A 17,398-nucleotide genomic window follows, 5' to 3' on the forward strand; every position below is an offset into this window, starting at 1 on the left:
ATTGTGCGCTCGTATCTAGTTTTAATTAAAAACTTGATAGTCACCGGTATTGTTCTCGCCGTATCACTCGACGACTATTCCTATCGTAACGGGGGAATCTCTCTCCTCGTTGCGATTCGTCCGTACGATTGCAGAGAAAACGATCCTAATCGAACGATCGATCATATTCATAACTGATGGAAAAAAAACGAAAAAAAAACAAACGAACGAGAGAAAAAAAAAAAAAACAAACGAAATACATCGCAGTCTCGCCACGTGTAAAACGGTCCTGTCGCAGGACTCGTCTCGACATCAGCACATTCAGATTCGAAATAAGATCAATTGCTAGTCGCACTTAATTGAACCGATACATCATCGATATGTGCTTCTGACCAGAACTGAGATATCCGCGTCGCCCGGTCAGCCCACGTCGGGAAAATGCCGAGGCACGTCATCGTCGCCTTTCTAGATCCCACGCGCACTCGAATGTCTGACACACGCGCTTTTTCCACGCAATTCGTACGTCACATCTCGCCCGTTGATTTTGCACTCACTTAGCTCCACCTTTTGCGTTCGCCTTCGCCTTCGCGGTCGCTTGTATCTCATAACGTACAGGTAGACTTGGTCCGTTGACTTTTCAACGTACGACTAATAATGTAGAAAATATATACAAACCGAACGCGTATGTAAATCGGTTTCACGACTCGCCGTATACCGTAGAGCGAGAGCATTGTTGAATCGTCCCGGCGCGCGTCGATAAGTCGCCGATCTACTCGAAATCGTTGTCGGAATAGAAAGATTGATTGCAAAAATTTTCTCCAAGGTAGGCGAAAATTTTTTTTTCTGTTTTTTTTTCTTTTTCCACTTCCGCAAGAATTCCAAAGACCGCGCCACGGAGTCGTAGGTCAGCCATTGAAAAGCATCTCGAGGATTCGATCAAAGCGACGGCCGCCTTCTACCTCACAATGCCCAGCCTGATTGTGACTAATGTCCTCGGCTAGTATTCCGAGTGAGACACTTGATACCTCCGCACGTTGACTGTGTCTATATAAGAATCTCACATATGCCAGGTGTCTCTATCACGGCTTTTCTTCCTTTCTATTTCTTTTCTATTTGTTGTTTTTTTTTTTGCTTCTTCCGATTAGACGGTAATTTTAGATCCTCGACTGTCTACACCGCGTCTGGGTGTATTGAGATGTCCGCTTGGGTATGCGTACCGGCGACATTTTTTTCTTTCATTAAGTACATGGAACGATATTCTGTCCGAACGAGTCAATCGATGGCGGCGCAGGGCACCTAATCGACGACGGAATGAGAGCGAACAATAAGATTCGTCGGAGAAAGAAAGAAAAAAAAAAAAATCAGAAGAAGAAGAGAGGATAAAAACGTGAAATAACCGGCGCCGCGCAGCGACGATATATTTTTATTATTTCGACGACGGGTAAAAAAAATTTCGGATTTCTTACCGAATGTCAGGCTCCCGGGGAGTTTTAACGACTGTGAGTCGTATCGGCCGAAGGCAATTAGCGGATATATAGACCTCCGTTAAATTATAATCACCGATGATCAGAGGGCCGTGTCTGTTTACCTCGCGGCAGGAAATTCGATTTAATTAAAGGTCTATTCGTGAATCCCGCTGCTCATTACCTTTCGAAAAAGTCTTTCTTCGAGCATAAACTTGAAAATCCCGGCGGCCCGCGCGTCGGACGAAAGATTTGAAATTTTTACGCTCGGAACCGAAACTTTCGATCCTCCCCCCCGCCGCCGCGGGTTTCATTGTCCACGTAACGTGAAACGTCCGATCCGAAACGGTTACCGAAAAAATCCCTCGGGAACTATTTTCGTTCGTCTCGCTCTTCGCACCGACGATCAATCCCTTATTTTTATCTCTCTCTCTTTGTTATTACAGAAAAGTGTGCCGTAGCTGCAGGTGTCCTCGCGAGGAACACCAGCGGGGTTCCACCTCCGATACGGCGGGCGGTTCCTCGGGACTGGGACTCGGTCTGGGTCTCGTCGGCTCCCCGGGTTTGGGCCCCGCATCTCCGATGGCCATGGCGATGGCCTTTCAGAGCCCCGCGGGATCGGCCTCGAACGCCCCCGGGGTAATCCCGGAACCCTTCAAGAGTCCGGTACAGGCGCCTCCGCCGCTTCAGGACGCCCTGCTGCATCACCAGAGGCACTCGCAGAGCGACGACGACAGCGGATGCGCCCTCGAGGAGTACACGTGGGTTCCGCCCGGACTAAGACCCGATCAGGTAACGAGGAGTTCCGACGTCCGACGCGCATCGCGTACAACTTACACGTGGGAAGAGATCTTTTAATCATATTTATAGTCGTATGCAAATTTACGTACGTACGTACGTACGTACGATACCTGCGATAGGGATACAAGCGGCGTATCGGGGGCATATCGTCGCTCGATCGCATCGCCTTTTCGGGGCATTGATTTGAAAAATACGACTACTTTCTTTTCTCCCTTTGGTTCGCTCGCGTCGGTTACGCCCTCAATTTCCGATTTTTGGCGCTTGACGTATCAGAGGTTCCAACGCGCGTTGATCAAAAGACGGTAAGATAGGGAGACCCTTTCGATGTTTCCGATAGGAGAAACATTCCGTGAGTTGGCGGACGTTGTAGTTCGGTATTTATTACTTATACACATCGAATAACCGGATGCCTCCGCGCTCCAATCGCGCTGTACATGCATACCTAATATACCCGATGCGGCAGCGCGCGGTAGGAGAGGCGGCGGCGGCTGCGGCGGCTGCGGCGTCGGTATCGGTGGACGCGGGAACAGAACTCGATTCTTGATGTAATGGAAAATATGCGTTGCACAACGATTATCCTCGTAAAACACGTACTTGCTCGGGTAAACATATTAAACGGGACAGGATTTCCATCACGCTAGGAGCTTCTAGTCCAACCTGCTGACCACCACCGCCGAGTCGGCTACCGCGCGCGGCGTCATCTCGCGCCGCCTTCATATTTCATACCAACGTTTCTGTCCCCGCGCGTATAATATCACGTTACGTATACCGAACGAGCTGTTGGTATTAACGGACTTCCGGGGGTGATGATTCTCCTCCCCTTTTCTTTTTCTCTTTTTCTTTTTTCTCATTTTTTGCGTCTTACACCGATTGAAAATAAATTCAGAATCGACAACGCTTCCGTTCTTATTTTTTTCATTTTTTTTTCCTACATTCATTCCTCTTATCAAAAACCAGAATTAGCCCGGTGTCCCACACCCTCCCGTTTCATTGACGGTCCCGCTCACCCGGGCGAGTGGAGCGTCGGACAGGTGAACATTTTAGGCCTCTCGTTTACGTACACACCTGTCCGGCTAAGTCCGTTGTCGCGATGCATCACTCGGATAACACCGGTCAAGCGACAGGTGAGACGCGAGCGCGTAGAGGCGTCCCGCCAATTTTCGTAATACCCCTCGGCGCTAAGGAACGAGGCGGATGAGAAATAAGGTGACGAAGAAGAAAAGCCCCGAAAGAGCGGTGGTGAATTTCGGGCGATAATCCGAATGAATTTTTTTCTACGCCGAGGCTAAAAATAACGTAACGACCTACCCGGTGAACCGCATGCGGTCGGGTAGTCGCGACTTTTAGGCGTGGAATTCGCTGCGGCGAGAAGTACGTACGTACGTACCTACGGTTGCCTCGAACGGTCGGAAGGAACGAAGCTCGTGGCGAGAGAGAGAGAGAGAGAGAGGGAGGGAGGGAGGGAGAGAGAGTTATCGAGTCGATTTAATCGGAGGACCGAGAGAGCGTACTTTTATCGCGTACCACTCTCGTTTAATTAGCACTGATTCACGCAGACCATATTTATAATCGAATGGAGAAAAAAACTGCGCGCGGTCTCGTTTAAATTTAATCGAAACATCAATCTTGCGGTAATAGCTTCATCCGTTACCGAACGGCGAGCTTTACGCCGACTCGTATAACGCCCGCTATGATCACGCTGTTATATCTTCGCGACAAAAAGTTTTCTATGCGTTACCCACCTCGGTTAGCGGGGCGAGTTACGTGTGCGACTCGGGACACGCACACGCGTACATATACGAGTCGCCGCGGAGGTATACTCATACCCGTTCACCGCGGGTATGAGATACCGGCGCGGACCTTAATTGGGCAGGTTCGTTTTTAATCACGCGGTTCGCTTAATCAGGGCAATGATTCCCGATCAATTAGCGCCGCGCATGTAAGTTATACATTCGACTTAGGCGAGACGTTGTTGTTACATATAGGCGTGTGTGTGCGTACGCGCTACGAGAGGTGTACACGTTCGGATAAATCCGGCGTTGCGAATCCTCGAAAAATTATCAATCTCGGTACTGATTCGTTGCGTTTACGTTCAAGGTTCACCTATACTTCAGCGCTCTGTCCGAGGACAAGATTCCGTACGTGGGAAGCGCAGGTGAACGGGAACGCGTCAGACAGCTTCTTCAGCAGCTACCACCCCACGATAACGAGGCTCGTTACTGCAGCGGTCTCTCCGAGGAGGAAAAACGCGAACTGAGGGTATTCGCTGCTCAAAGAAAACGCGAGGCACTCGGTCGCGGTCACGTCAGTCAATTGGATCGACCGCACGGTACCGGATGCAGGGACTGCAGCAGACCCATAGCCGCGGCGGAAATGGCGGTAGGGGCTTCAAGGGCGGGCCCCACTGCCCTCTGGCATCCGGCCTGTTTCGTCTGTTGCGTGTGCAGGCAACTCCTCGTCGATTTGATCTACTTCTGGAGGGACGGACGTCTCTACTGCGGACGGCATCACGCCGAGACTCTGAAACCACGCTGTTGCGCCTGCGACGAAATCATTTTAGCGGACGAATGCACCGAGGCCGAGGGAAGAGCTTGGCACATGAGGCATTTCGCTTGCCTCGAATGCGACAGACAGGTGAGACAGGCGTTGGCTCAAAAAAATGCCAAAAATGCCAAAAAAAAAAAAACAAAAAAAGAATCGGACGTTCGTTAAATCGTTCTTGCGATATTTCGACAGTTGGGCGGCCAGAGGTACGTGATGCGGGAGGGCAGGCCTTACTGTCTCCACTGTTTCGACGCCTCGTTCGCCGAGTACTGCGACAGTTGCGGCGAACCCATCGGAGTTGACCAAGGTCAAATGTCGCACGAAGGTCAGCACTGGCACGCGACCGAATCGTGTTTCTGCTGTGCCACCTGTCGCACCTCGTTACTCGGCAGACCTTTCTTACCGCGACGGGGTGCCATATATTGCAGTATCGCTTGCAGCAAAGGAGAACCACCGACGACCCCCAGCGACTCCTCCGCAGGACCTCCGCTGCCTCCGACGTTTCCAAGGTATTCCGTTCGGTCTCTACATATTTTTTTTTTTTTCTTTCCTTTTTTGCGAAGATTCGCATAGTACCAGGACTCGGCAAACCTCCAGCCATCGGTACGATGGGGTATTCAAGTTTTGCGAAACGAAAATGCTGAAAGTATCGATTTGAAGTGCGCTACGAGCTTACCACTTTTTGAAATAACAACGCGTACGTGTTACCTTCGGGTGGCATTGAAAAAGCTTTACCGTCGGCTGACTGCGTGAGAGTCGCGCGATATTACAGTCTGCGGATAACGTGGAAACCTGCTGCAAAAAAACTAAGATTCTCACGCATCGGATGTGATAAGACTAACTGAACTGCAGAACGAAAAGACTTCTTTCTTCACTTTCTTCTGGTGTGAAAAAAATATGTATTTTTTGTTTTCCAGATTGGTGAGGAGGCAGCCACCCCCCAGCGAAGGTTCCTCTAGTCCTCCGCCACCCCCGGCGTCGAGACATACCTTGGGATCTCCAAGAAATTCCCCGAGGATGCCCAGAAAACACCAAGGTTCGGTTTCCGTCGCGACAACGCCAACGCAGGGAGTTTCCACGGTCGATTTTACCGGAAGTGAAACTCTCGGCGCGGGAGGATCCAGAGCCGGAGGTCTCGACAGGGTCCTTCTCGAGAGGAATTTGGAAAGGCTCCTACAGGAGAGAAGTACTCTGCCGGAAGAAACGCCAACGGAGTTAGGAAGGTGCGAAAACAAAAATTGAGACTTTTAAAGAGTTTTCATCGATTCAAACTTTTCGTTGCCGATTTGCCTAAATTTTGATCGTCTGTTCTTATTCAGACTGATGCAAGCGAGGGACAGGGAACCCCTTCGTTGCGCGCCCACCTCGGCCCCGACGCACGCTTCCAGCATGCCGGAACTCCCGCCCCCGCCTCCACCTATTCATACGAATATCAGCCCGACGGATCCTCCGACGCCGACGTCGCGACGCGTCAGATTTCAAGGAGACGAGGCCTCGGCGACGACTAGCGTCCCCATGCCCCCCACTCCTCCACCTCAGAGTGTACCGAGGTCGAGGAGTCTGCAGCCCGAAGAAGCCGCTAGCACCTCTTCGTGGGGTAAGATTTGGACTTTTTCTAAAATACCCTTTCTGCTTGGTTTTTCGCAATCTTCGCTCGAAGACGACTGTGAAGATCGAAGTTTCAGTTGCCGCTTTTCGAAACTATTTACTCACCCGAATAATTGTTTCGCAGGTGGTTTGCCGGCTCGAGTGCGAACGGAGGAAGAAGAGAGTTGTTGTTCGACGTGCAGTTCGTCGAGTAGTTCGGACGAAGCGTCAGCGTACGCTTTGCCACCGCGTAGGGCTTACGGCGGTGTCAGAATTTCATACGTGCCAAACGACGCCGTAGCTTGCGCCAGACGACGTCAACCTCCGACGTCGCAGGGATCGAAGGAGGCCGAGAAGTGCGTCGTGTCCTGATCATTTCTTCATATTTGAAGCTTACCGTCGCATCGCAAATGAACCGATTGATTGAATAATTGATTAATTATAAATTGGCGACCGTGAAAAAATTCCGCGATTTCGCAGAAACGCAGGAGAAGCGAAATCGCGCGTTATATATTATCAAGAAAAATCTGGGGGACGAAGACGACGGTGCCAATTATCGCAAATTGGCAATTTACCTAAGTAGGATACTCCCTCGACTAGACCGTTCAAATTAAAGTACTCGAATATCGCCAGATTCACGGTACACTAATTTGATTCATCTGTCCAGTTGACCTCTACAACTTTACAATGTCAATATAACCGCGCATCGATCTACGATATCGAACGTGTAGAACCCAGGAAAAGGGCAACGACGTCGTATACTTGAAGTTGTTTGAACAAAGTTGACTCTGGTTTCAAGATCGAACGAATTTTTCAAATTTTATTCGGGCTTTCGACGAAGGAGGTCACGGCAGGGATTCGCCCGAATTGGGTACGCCATGATTTCGAGCTCTACAGCCATCGCATTCACATTCTAATAATCAAATACCGAACGTCTGCGAGTAAGCGGACGAAATTTATTCTCCTAACGCTCGTGAAAAAACCCGAGCAAAGGCTACGCGAGGGAAAAAAGAGCGTGAATCGAGCCGCGCTTTCAAGTCATGCGATGGTCGGATTCAATCTTCCTGCATACATGAATCGGAAAATAGTATATAAAAGTTTTTCAAAGTCCCCCAAAGTTTTACCTGCGCAGTTCGAGAGACCCGAATATAATCCAGTATATTTGACACCACGGGCTTCAATTTTGCGACGAGAGAATTTTTTTTTATTCTCAACAAAACCGCTCGCTACGGAGTTAGAAATTTATTCGAACGTCGATACTCTAATTGTCAAACGGAACGGTTTTCTTCCACCTCTGACGTTTTCCTCGACTATTTTTTATCTAAATAAAAATGATGCGGCGAGAGAAAAATTTTGTTCAAACTACTTCGATTCCAAACTATTTTTACACGTATGTTATAAGCGTATTGAACTCGTGCAAGATCCTCGCGTTTCGCGGATTAGAATATTACGTACGAAAAATTAGAACGTCAATTGTCGTCATTGTTACATGAAATTTTCGACGCGTTTTTACAAACCTTCAGCGCCCACCTACGCATTGTCCCTCTGCAGTTAACGTTCGTGGAGAAGAGTTCCTATAGTTAGACAATATATTGGCCATCTGCAGCAATAATTATAACGGACATAATTTAATAAAACAGACAAAAACGGTCGTTATATATTCCAAAGACTGAAATCGTCCCAATTAATTATCCAGCTGAAACTACCTATTTATGCACGCGCTCGTTCATTTTCGGTAAATTTTCTTTCCCCGCTGAATATACATACATATATGATATCTTTATTCAATAATATTCAAAACGGATAATTAAAAATTTACGAATCGAAAATTAAAGAAATGAAGCCTTCCATGGTATGCAATGCCACGCGAGTTTGTGTGTCGGGATGTAAAAAAGCTGAACGATCATCGCCCAAATATTCATATTCAGCTATTCACTGATTACTCATACACGAAATATCTACATGTGCAAAAATAAAAAGCCTAGCCTAGCGATTATTATAATTATATACGACAAATTGAATACTCGACGTACTAAGAGACTTCGATGAATGAATCGAGGAGCTCAGCTGAGACGACGAGAGGAGAAGAAATAAAAATTGAATCGTATAAAATAATTGAATGAAAGAGTAAAAAAAAAAAAAAAAAATTATGCGTAATAAGATTACAAGCCTTGGCACAATTCTACTGTCGTATTGGATTATATGTAGTTTTGTTTCAATGTGAAATGCAGAACGGCAGGATATATGGCCATACAGACGTACGCGGCTGAGCAATCTTTTTTATATACAATTACCAAGAGACTAACGAACTTTATATACGTTTGCTAATTGTAATCAACCTACGAAATCGACTACTCGGTATTTATTAAAACTAAAACGATGAGCAGCAGCTAATGATATTATATGTATACAAACGAAACAAACATATAGAATTTGTACTCAAGTTAAGTAGTAAATGTATAGTAAATGTACGACGATGTATATTATAAATGTAATAAGAAAAAAAGAAGAAATAATAACTCAGCAAATACGTCGTATTACGTAAGAAGAGATGAGTACGAGATGAAAATTGCTTGTACCATCTTCTTTTCGTAGTTTTTATTTATTTATTTATTTTTTTTAGCTTTTTTTTTTTTTGATATCGTAAAACTCCGTGTATATAGATTTAAGATAATCAATCCGTGTATATAAATTATAATATACATATATATATATATATACTACTTATATAAGAATCGCCTTCTCGAATTTTTTGTAATAAAGAAAAAATTTATTATTATCATATCTATTATTTATACAAACTACTCAAAAGTATTAAACCCGCCGCTGCCTTTATTATCATTGTAAATTGCTATCTGTAACTAGATTGTGATTTGAAATACAACAAGGACAAGCGCCGCAAGCGTCGCGGAAAATAAATGAAATAGAATAAAATAAAATGAATAAGGGCATATAATTTAAATAAATGAATGAAAGAATGAAACGAGATCAAACAAATCATGCGATCGTTAGGTGGTGACCTAATACCCTTATATCGTACACCTGTAACTTACAGCATACATATGTATTTAGGTATACATACAGGCAATCGCAGACACCTGAGATACATTGCAATAATTTATAAAAGAAAAAAAAAAAAAAAACCGATGTAAATACCTTAGATAAAATGAAGTCAGAGGAACATAATCGTGTCACAGTTACTCACCTCATCAATTAACTGACTATAATCACATACCTCTTCGGATCAGTTTTCCATTACGTCAGAGAGTAAGATTTGCCGGCAACCGATTGATGAACGTTTTTTCCTTAAATTTGGAAAGAGAGGATCCGTTGCATTCGGAATTGAATTTTTAGCTATCTTGAAACAGCGAATATTTTGACACTTTAAGATACTCACATAATATACTCTCGTGTCGAAGCACGCATCTGTACGTTATTTTGAAATCTTTTCAATTATGGTTGAAAAAGTGAAAGATTGTTAAATAAAGCGTCGTAGTGAAAACAATTCTTATTAAGATTCAATGTAGAGAAGGGCAATTCTGAAACTAGGAAGTGGTGACAGGTGTATACCTCGTGATATTAGTACACAACTAGCTGTTGTGCTATTCGAAGGCTCTAAACACTCGTCCATGGCTTTCTCTCAATGCAGAAGAACATAAAATATTAACGTCTTTATCCACGCCGATTCAATTTATCGCCAATCACATAGGTATGGTACCAATGGTAATAACCGACTCACTTTGAAGACAAAGAATAAAAAAGAAGGTTCTGTCTGCAGATCGTAACAAAATGGTTGATATTTCGATTAGTTATGTTCCCACCTCCACCCCTACCCTCCAGATTCTAGTTAGCTATTTTATTGAACTCGCAACCGACGTAAAAGAAAAAGAAACGAAAAAAAGAAACAACCAATGAAAATGCTAATTAAAATCAACTATGACGCCATATTAGATTGCTAATTATTATGATGTGATGATTTTGCGAAAGATTCACTAATTATACGACGTCGGATGAATCGATATAAAGGTAATAAAATAGAAAAAAGTACATACAAAAAAACCTTCAGTTATACAATTTACTTTTCATTTTTTTTTTTTTTTCATTTCTTCTCCTAACAATCGTAGAGATTCTGCTTTTCTTTGTATTTTATTCAACGATAATGATCATAAACACGTGACGCCGATGAAACGTGGGCAGCGTCGACAAAGAATAATTGTCGTAGGGTATCGCTCGATGTGAAATAAGAATAAACGTATAGAGAAAGAATTGAGCAAATAAAAATTCGAACAGAAAAGAACCACGGCGAGGAACACTCACGCGTGGAAGTTTGATGCCGGATGCACGATCGGTGGGATGCCTATTTAGCTTCTAGTGTTGCATGACTCACAATCAGAAGTCATGTCTTTACGGGCGATTGCAGCGATGAGAGTCGAGGATCGGAAACACGCCATGCAGTAATGGATGGAAAGTCAACCCGTACGTATGTACCTACGTACCTTTACTAACACTGGAAGCGTTCTATGCGAGAGTAGGTAGAAGATTTCTTTGTTTGAACGGTTTAACGCAGGCGGCGCGCGGACACGACGCGTAGGTAAAATTCGTGATTATACGCGCACGCGACCTTGCATACCTAATCAGCCGTGTTATTATAGGCAGATATTATTATAATCACCTTCGATAATTAGCGAGCTTGTAAGAAGATATCCCAAGTTAATATCCTGGCTGCGAACGGAGGATATATTTTAGAATTATCATTTATTTTTAATTACCCACTTCCAGTTTCTCCCTCATATTAACGAAAAGCGAAGAATCCCCGTTAGGTGCAATGGTACCCGTAACTCGTCGTGAAAAAAAAAAAAAAAAAATAAGATACGCGTCTAATTGTACGGGTGAGACGAAAGTACAAGTCGGCGGTGTGTAATTGAATTTTCTCTTTCCTTTTTCGTTTGTTTGATCTTTTTTTTTTTCGTCTAAATAGTATGTGAAAAAATATAACCGACAACCGTCGTGACGTGCGCTGCCGTTGCACCGAGCTCGAGAGTTTTCTGATTTACGTAATCGAGATAATATAACGTCAGCGGAGGAGCACACGTACGAAAAACTTCCGAGCAATTATAATAAACGCGTGAAACTCGTTCGCGAAATGTTCAAATACGACCCGCTGGTTACATCAACATATAGATTTTTATCTTCTCGTATTATCGTGTGTGCACATACACTGAGCTGGTATTACATTTTCATAAAAATTACATATCATTATGATTTTTTTCCTCCAAGGATGCTCGAATTTTATATTTTCGTAAGAGGTATATTCCTCATGTAATTATCGTTAATTTGATTTCTTTGTTTTCGAGACCCTAGAAGGTTTCAACGTTTACACTTATAATATACGTTATTATTTACAAACTGAAAACCCTCGAAAAATTTGATCATCGAATTCGAACGTGTAATAGTTTTAATATTTGCGCAGATATACGTACATAGATATGTAGATATATGCACTGTATGTATATATGAGTATCGAAATCAAAGTCACATATATGATAAGGTGTTTATGGTGCGAACGAGGCCAATATTGCGCAAACCAAAAACGAAGTTCGTACCTATATACACCTATATGTGAATGAATATATACATGAATGTAAAATATATATCATTTTTATTCATACGTACGCATATAGATATACATAACGCGCGAACCTGTCGCTCGAAAATTGTAACACATATACGTATAATATACCCACATTATTATTACGAGGTGAAATTGATATCGTGAGGTATTCGCGTACCTATATCAAGTCTACGAAGATTAATTATCGATTCGAGCGGAATATTAGACGAAAAGTGCGGATCGTTTTCTGAAGCGCGAAATCGTACGTATATACTACGCGTATACGATATTATAATATTCGCCGGGGGTTTAGATTCCAAGATGTGATTTTTAACGGTGTCGAAATTAACGACGTGGATTATATTATACTTATACACTTATACTTATATACAAACGACGACGACGCGACTCGAGCCTCCGAGGCAGCCAGCCGCCCGGTAAAGGAAAAAGAAAAAGTATACAACACACGACGAGGATCGAAATAATTATTATCATCGATCGACCAAATTAGCGGTATAACGACCAAAGTCCGATCAATTATGATCAACAAATTACACGCCGTGGGATTTCACGCACATGCGATCACCGCGCGTCAAGGGAGAATCGAAACTGTAATACTCCGATATCTACGATATATAATATACACGTAAAATAAACGAACACCCGTTCGAAAAATTTTTAATAAATTTATCGAAAAAACATCTCCAGATACCCGATCCCCGCTGAGTTCTGTAATAGCTGATTAGGACCCGAAGTCTAACCATATAGGTATAATGTGTAGGGATACCACGTGCAGGTACACCGATATACGAGAATCTCGATTATCAAATGATATATACATATAATAATCCGCGTTGGTGTATACGAACGTACGTACGTTGTATATATACATACAATTATGTACGTGTGTATATGTATAATGTGAACATTTACAATCTCTCCATAAAATGCCCTCAACAATTTTCCGTGAATAATATATATACATATATACCTATATGCACACGTATTATACTCATACGTTGTCCGGAGACGCATATTACATTAAGCGAGGTTCCCGCGTATGTAACGTGGAGTTCGTAAGAGGCTTTCTCTAGCTTTGGAATGCGCCGTCGTTCCCCCTCTATCGCGGGGTTCCTCTCCTTACAACTCCCAGGGTCCAACTTCGTGTACGCGCGACTCTGTATTTGTTAACATGTTCACGTCCCTGTTGTTATATACCCGCATATTCCTAAATATGTACACGTATACGTATACGTACGTATACGTATACCTACATACGACCGTGCGTACTTTAAGGCGATACAATTTGCTCACGTGTGCATAGCGTATTCGTACCTATATAGGTATATGTCGTCGCCCATGTGCAGCATATATGCATATAATATTTTGTACAACCAACAAAATTTGCAACTCCTCGAGTCTATGAGCTCTCACGTATTATATATATGTATATTCATACGAGTATATCGCACCTTGCGAACTACGCGTACCTGTAATATATTTATGTACTTATACGGATATATGTATATATCAAGTATCTTGTACCTCGTATGTACGCGCACAGGTGTAACCCGGTAGGGACGCATGAATTTGAATATAGATTAGGGTGACAAATTATTTTTACACAAATTTCTAATTTCTAGTCTCACTCGAAAATTTCATGTCTATCTGTACAATGAGTGTCAGTGCTCCAACGGTGGGATCGAAGAATTTTTTTAAATAATATGAATTTATTAAAATAATAATGATCGGGTCAAAGGAAAACCGATGGGATACATACTTATATATACCCACGTATTTTGGGCGAAAGTTGATATCATTACAGTGTGTGAATCGTTCGAAAGCTTTTTGAAAAATATACCTATGAAGCGACGATTGATAACTATCGAGATAAAATAACGAGCGACAAATTTTTTGCCGTCAAATCCAGTCGTTTTCAAAATTTTCAAGTACATATGTCTTCTGAAAAATAGTTTCAAACCAGAGCGAAGAATTATTTTCCCGACAATTATGCAGAATTAGGTGTCCCGAACAAACGAATTGATCTCAATCGAATGACGAACGAAATCTCCGCTGCAGTCTTCAATAATAAACGAACATCGACTCGCCGTAAAAGAACGAGAAAAGAAAACGTGGAAAAATTGTACAGCTATCGCAGCGGTGTGAAATAGTCGGGACATGTCTTGTGCGGACGAACAAGCGTTGAACTCTCCGGAGTCTCGACGGGGATACTACGCGATACGTGAAAATCTCTCGTGGCGCATGCGCTTCGCGGAGCCGCAGCTAGGAGGCGTCGGAAGGTTTCCGACGCCGAGGACAGGTATGCTCGTAACGTTCCAGCTACCCGAACACTGCTTCGGAATGATCCGAAGCACTTGGAATGAAAATATGAACGGTGGGAGAACTCGAGACGTCGAGTGTTCGAGACGAGCCGTACACGTACGCCCAACGCCGTAGGTGGTTACGATGTGGATTATAACGCATGTGGATATATTATATCTTCGCGTACTCGTCGCAACGTAAAACGATGGATCGGAAAAAGTCGGGCATATTGGACCACCGGATAAATCGAACCGACCGAACTGAGGGAAGTGCGTCGCTCGTCCGACGATTTTCCGAATGGAGCGCGGTTCAATTTACCCGGTGGTCCAATATACCCTACTTTCCCGTACATGCGAGTATCATGTACGCGATGGTTGCAGGAATCATGGCGGGGGAAATCTGAGAGTTTTAACTCCGAGAGACCAGCCGAACAAAAAGAGAGGGACTGAAAAAAGATGAGGAGAGAGAGAGAGAGAGAGAGAGAGAGACGTGAAAAGAAAAAGGAGGGGGAAGTCTTATGAATTTTTCGCTCGAGGCCAGTTTGCAATGGTGCCGCGCTACCAACCAGTCGAAGACTCTACCACCTCTGAGACAAACGACGATCAGTGAAACTCCGGATGGACGTTGTTGTATCTAGTGTGTAACTACGTTTGATTAATAAAATTGTCGAAGCCGTCAAAAATGTCAGATTTCATTGACTCCACTCTGTAGTTTTAGTGTACGAGTATTAAATGAATCGAAAAATCCCCTACATGTAATATACGCATGCACAAATATACGCATAAGTACATCGCGGTGTGTTAAAGGTGTCTGTGACTCACGATCAGTGCCCGGGAGTTTTTTTTTGTTCTTTTTCTTATCTTACTGTTCTGTTGTTCTTATTGTCTCGTTGTTGTTTTTGTTTTCGTTTTTTTATTATTTATGGTTCTTCGTTCGTTGGTCCAGAAAACAAAAATATACTGTACGGAGATCGTTGTATCGTTATTAACGTACACCGTGGGATGCAGTTGAAATTCAGGTAATACAACGGATTCAGATTATTCGTACCACGAGTAGAGAAATAAAAGTAGAAAAATTGAGGGAGGGGGGGGGGGGGGAAGCAAAAAAGTGAACGACAAAAAATTAACTCTAATTACGGTATTACGGGAATCCTACTGGCACGCGCGGAAATTATTTTAACGATGAAAAACAATGAAATGTACCTGCTTTCGGTGACCATACCTATAATTTTCTGTTAGGAGAGAATGTTTGCCGTTGTAACCGCGCGTATACGTACAGGTAACCTATACATACATATAGTTACCAATGCTACTGCGGGAGATGAGTAAAGAATTGAAGAGGAAACGAGATAATTGTCTTATAATTGCATGGACTGCACGATAAATCGCGATATTTGTGTTAAGGACACAATGCGGATCGTTACAGGCAACAGCATATACATATATGGTTGTAAAAGTGTACGGTGGCTCGATTAAATCCCATGCATATAATGATCCTTTGACCATGGATGAATAAATTTTATTACAACCTACTTTGCAGGCATACACGTACAAGAGAATTCGCTTGTAATCGATCATGACAGTTTTCAGTCCTTTTTTCAATTTAAATTTGTTTTTTGTTTTAATTGGATCGAGTGCGTTTATTATATGATACAATTTAGCAGACATAAATATTTTATAATCGAAATCAATTCGATTACGCGGTTATGGATGCGTACATGTCATGCATTTTTTTCAGATACATCTGTAACTGCAGCACCGAAAGGACGTGCAGAGATTAAATTCGGACCCATGCGGGGGTACGGAGGGGAATTTCTTAATTTTGAAATCGAAGAAGCGCGGTTGTACGGAAAATTGGAGGATCGTTGCTGACGCGCGAGGGAAAATTGTGAGACGAAAGTACGAAGAGAAAGAGAAATAGGGAGAAAAAAAAAAGAGGAGAGTTTCAACGAGATTTCATAAATAAATAAAATCGCATCGCGGGAAGAATGAAGGGTCTGCAAATTTATTTTCTTTTGTTACTGGGTGTGGCGGTATTCGAATACGTCAGAGCTCACGTAGCTCTGACTTTTCCACGTGCTAGAAAATACGACCTGGACTTCCTCGATAACGCGAGAACACCGGGACCATGCGGTATGCCGAGAGGTAAGAAAAATTTTCATTACACCGATTCGGTTTTATGCATTTTTTTCCGTTCATTGTCGAATCAATTCTTAGCTGTATAACAGAGAATCAAAAGCGACGAATATGAGTACGGAGAAAAAGTCGCTAAACGAAATTAGATGATGATTATGAAAATTTGAAAATTTTTGGTAAACGAAAGAAGTAATCAGAAATCATACAATTTCGTAATTTGTTTTTCGTCAAAGTAAAGCGATTAAATCTTGCGAAGAAAATGGAACGAAGAAGAAAATATCTAATTTTCAATGCGGACAATTAAGCGCGAAGCGGGTGGTTAATTGAATTAAACATAACTCGCTGAAGAGTCTTTTTATGTCACTGAAGCGGTTGCAAATTCTTCGCTAAATCTGATGAAGTTTTTCACTCCAAAAACTATTTGACTCCAGCTGAACAACCGCGAATAATATATTTCAAAATCAATTGCACGAAACGCCAACTAAAAATGGAACCATTCATCTTCACATCGATCACTACTCACAATCAATCCGATCTATATGATAGACTTGAAGATTGAAAAATGACGAATCTAATTGTGACGAATGATCGGATGTACCGTGTTAAACCTATTACGGGGATGTACTTAAAATAATCGAGCTGCGACTTGTGTAGCCACACTACGCAGACGATGACATAATACGATTCTCATGTGATCGAATCGGGATAAATAATAATTAACCCTACGCCCCGGAGTCATTGACAGAGCAATGGTGCAATATACTGTACGAACGTGTATTACGTTTGTTTCGTCTACATATACGATAATCTGTAGTTTTATAATCTAATACGGTAATTCGTGTGTGGCATAAAGTGTTCTATGGGAATACGGCATTAAAATTGAGCGCGAAAGATATTTTCGCCTCTGGGAGGGGAATCCGCTTATAGCTGCAGAGGTATTATATATTATACACGGA

The 17,398-nt window shown here is 42.9% G+C and overlaps 2 protein-coding genes across 9 annotated transcripts in view; both read left to right on the forward strand.

Annotated features, from left to right (window-relative positions):
* The window catches only part of LOC105690333 (protein prickle-like), a 114,610-nt gene extending 105,831 nt beyond the window's left edge, over positions 1 to 8,779 (forward strand). For all 5 annotated transcript variants that reach the window (XM_048653047.1, XM_048653046.1, XM_048653049.1 and 2 more), the window contains 6 exons: positions 1,889 to 2,234; positions 4,341 to 4,877; positions 4,980 to 5,296; positions 5,705 to 6,010; positions 6,107 to 6,384; positions 6,520 to 8,779. In XM_048653047.1, coding sequence (XP_048509004.1) covers positions 1,889 to 2,234; positions 4,341 to 4,877; positions 4,980 to 5,296; positions 5,705 to 6,010; positions 6,107 to 6,384; positions 6,520 to 6,746 — 2,011 coding nt within the window. In that variant the 3' untranslated portion in view covers positions 6,747 to 8,779. The remainder of the gene's footprint in view (positions 1 to 1,888; positions 2,235 to 4,340; positions 4,878 to 4,979; positions 5,297 to 5,704; positions 6,011 to 6,106; positions 6,385 to 6,519) is intronic.
* A 5,645-nt stretch (positions 8,780 to 14,424) lies between these two features.
* The window catches only part of LOC105690351, a 32,652-nt gene continuing 29,678 nt past the window's right edge, over positions 14,425 to 17,398 (forward strand). Inside the window, exons 1-2 of one of the 4 annotated variants that reach the window (XM_012408089.3) lie at positions 14,425 to 15,325; positions 16,045 to 16,451. In XM_012408089.3, coding sequence (XP_012263512.2) covers positions 16,295 to 16,451 — 157 coding nt within the window. In that variant the 5' untranslated portion in view covers positions 14,425 to 15,325; positions 16,045 to 16,294. The remainder of the gene's footprint in view (positions 15,326 to 16,044; positions 16,452 to 17,398) is intronic. The other 3 variants (XM_012408080.3, XM_048652961.1, XM_020854874.2) reach the window with 3 other exon arrangements.

Source organism: Athalia rosae, chromosome 3 (assembly GCF_917208135.1).
Source record: "Athalia rosae chromosome 3, iyAthRosa1.1, whole genome shotgun sequence".
NCBI classification, from domain to species: Eukaryota; Metazoa; Arthropoda; class Insecta; order Hymenoptera; family Athaliidae; genus Athalia; species Athalia rosae.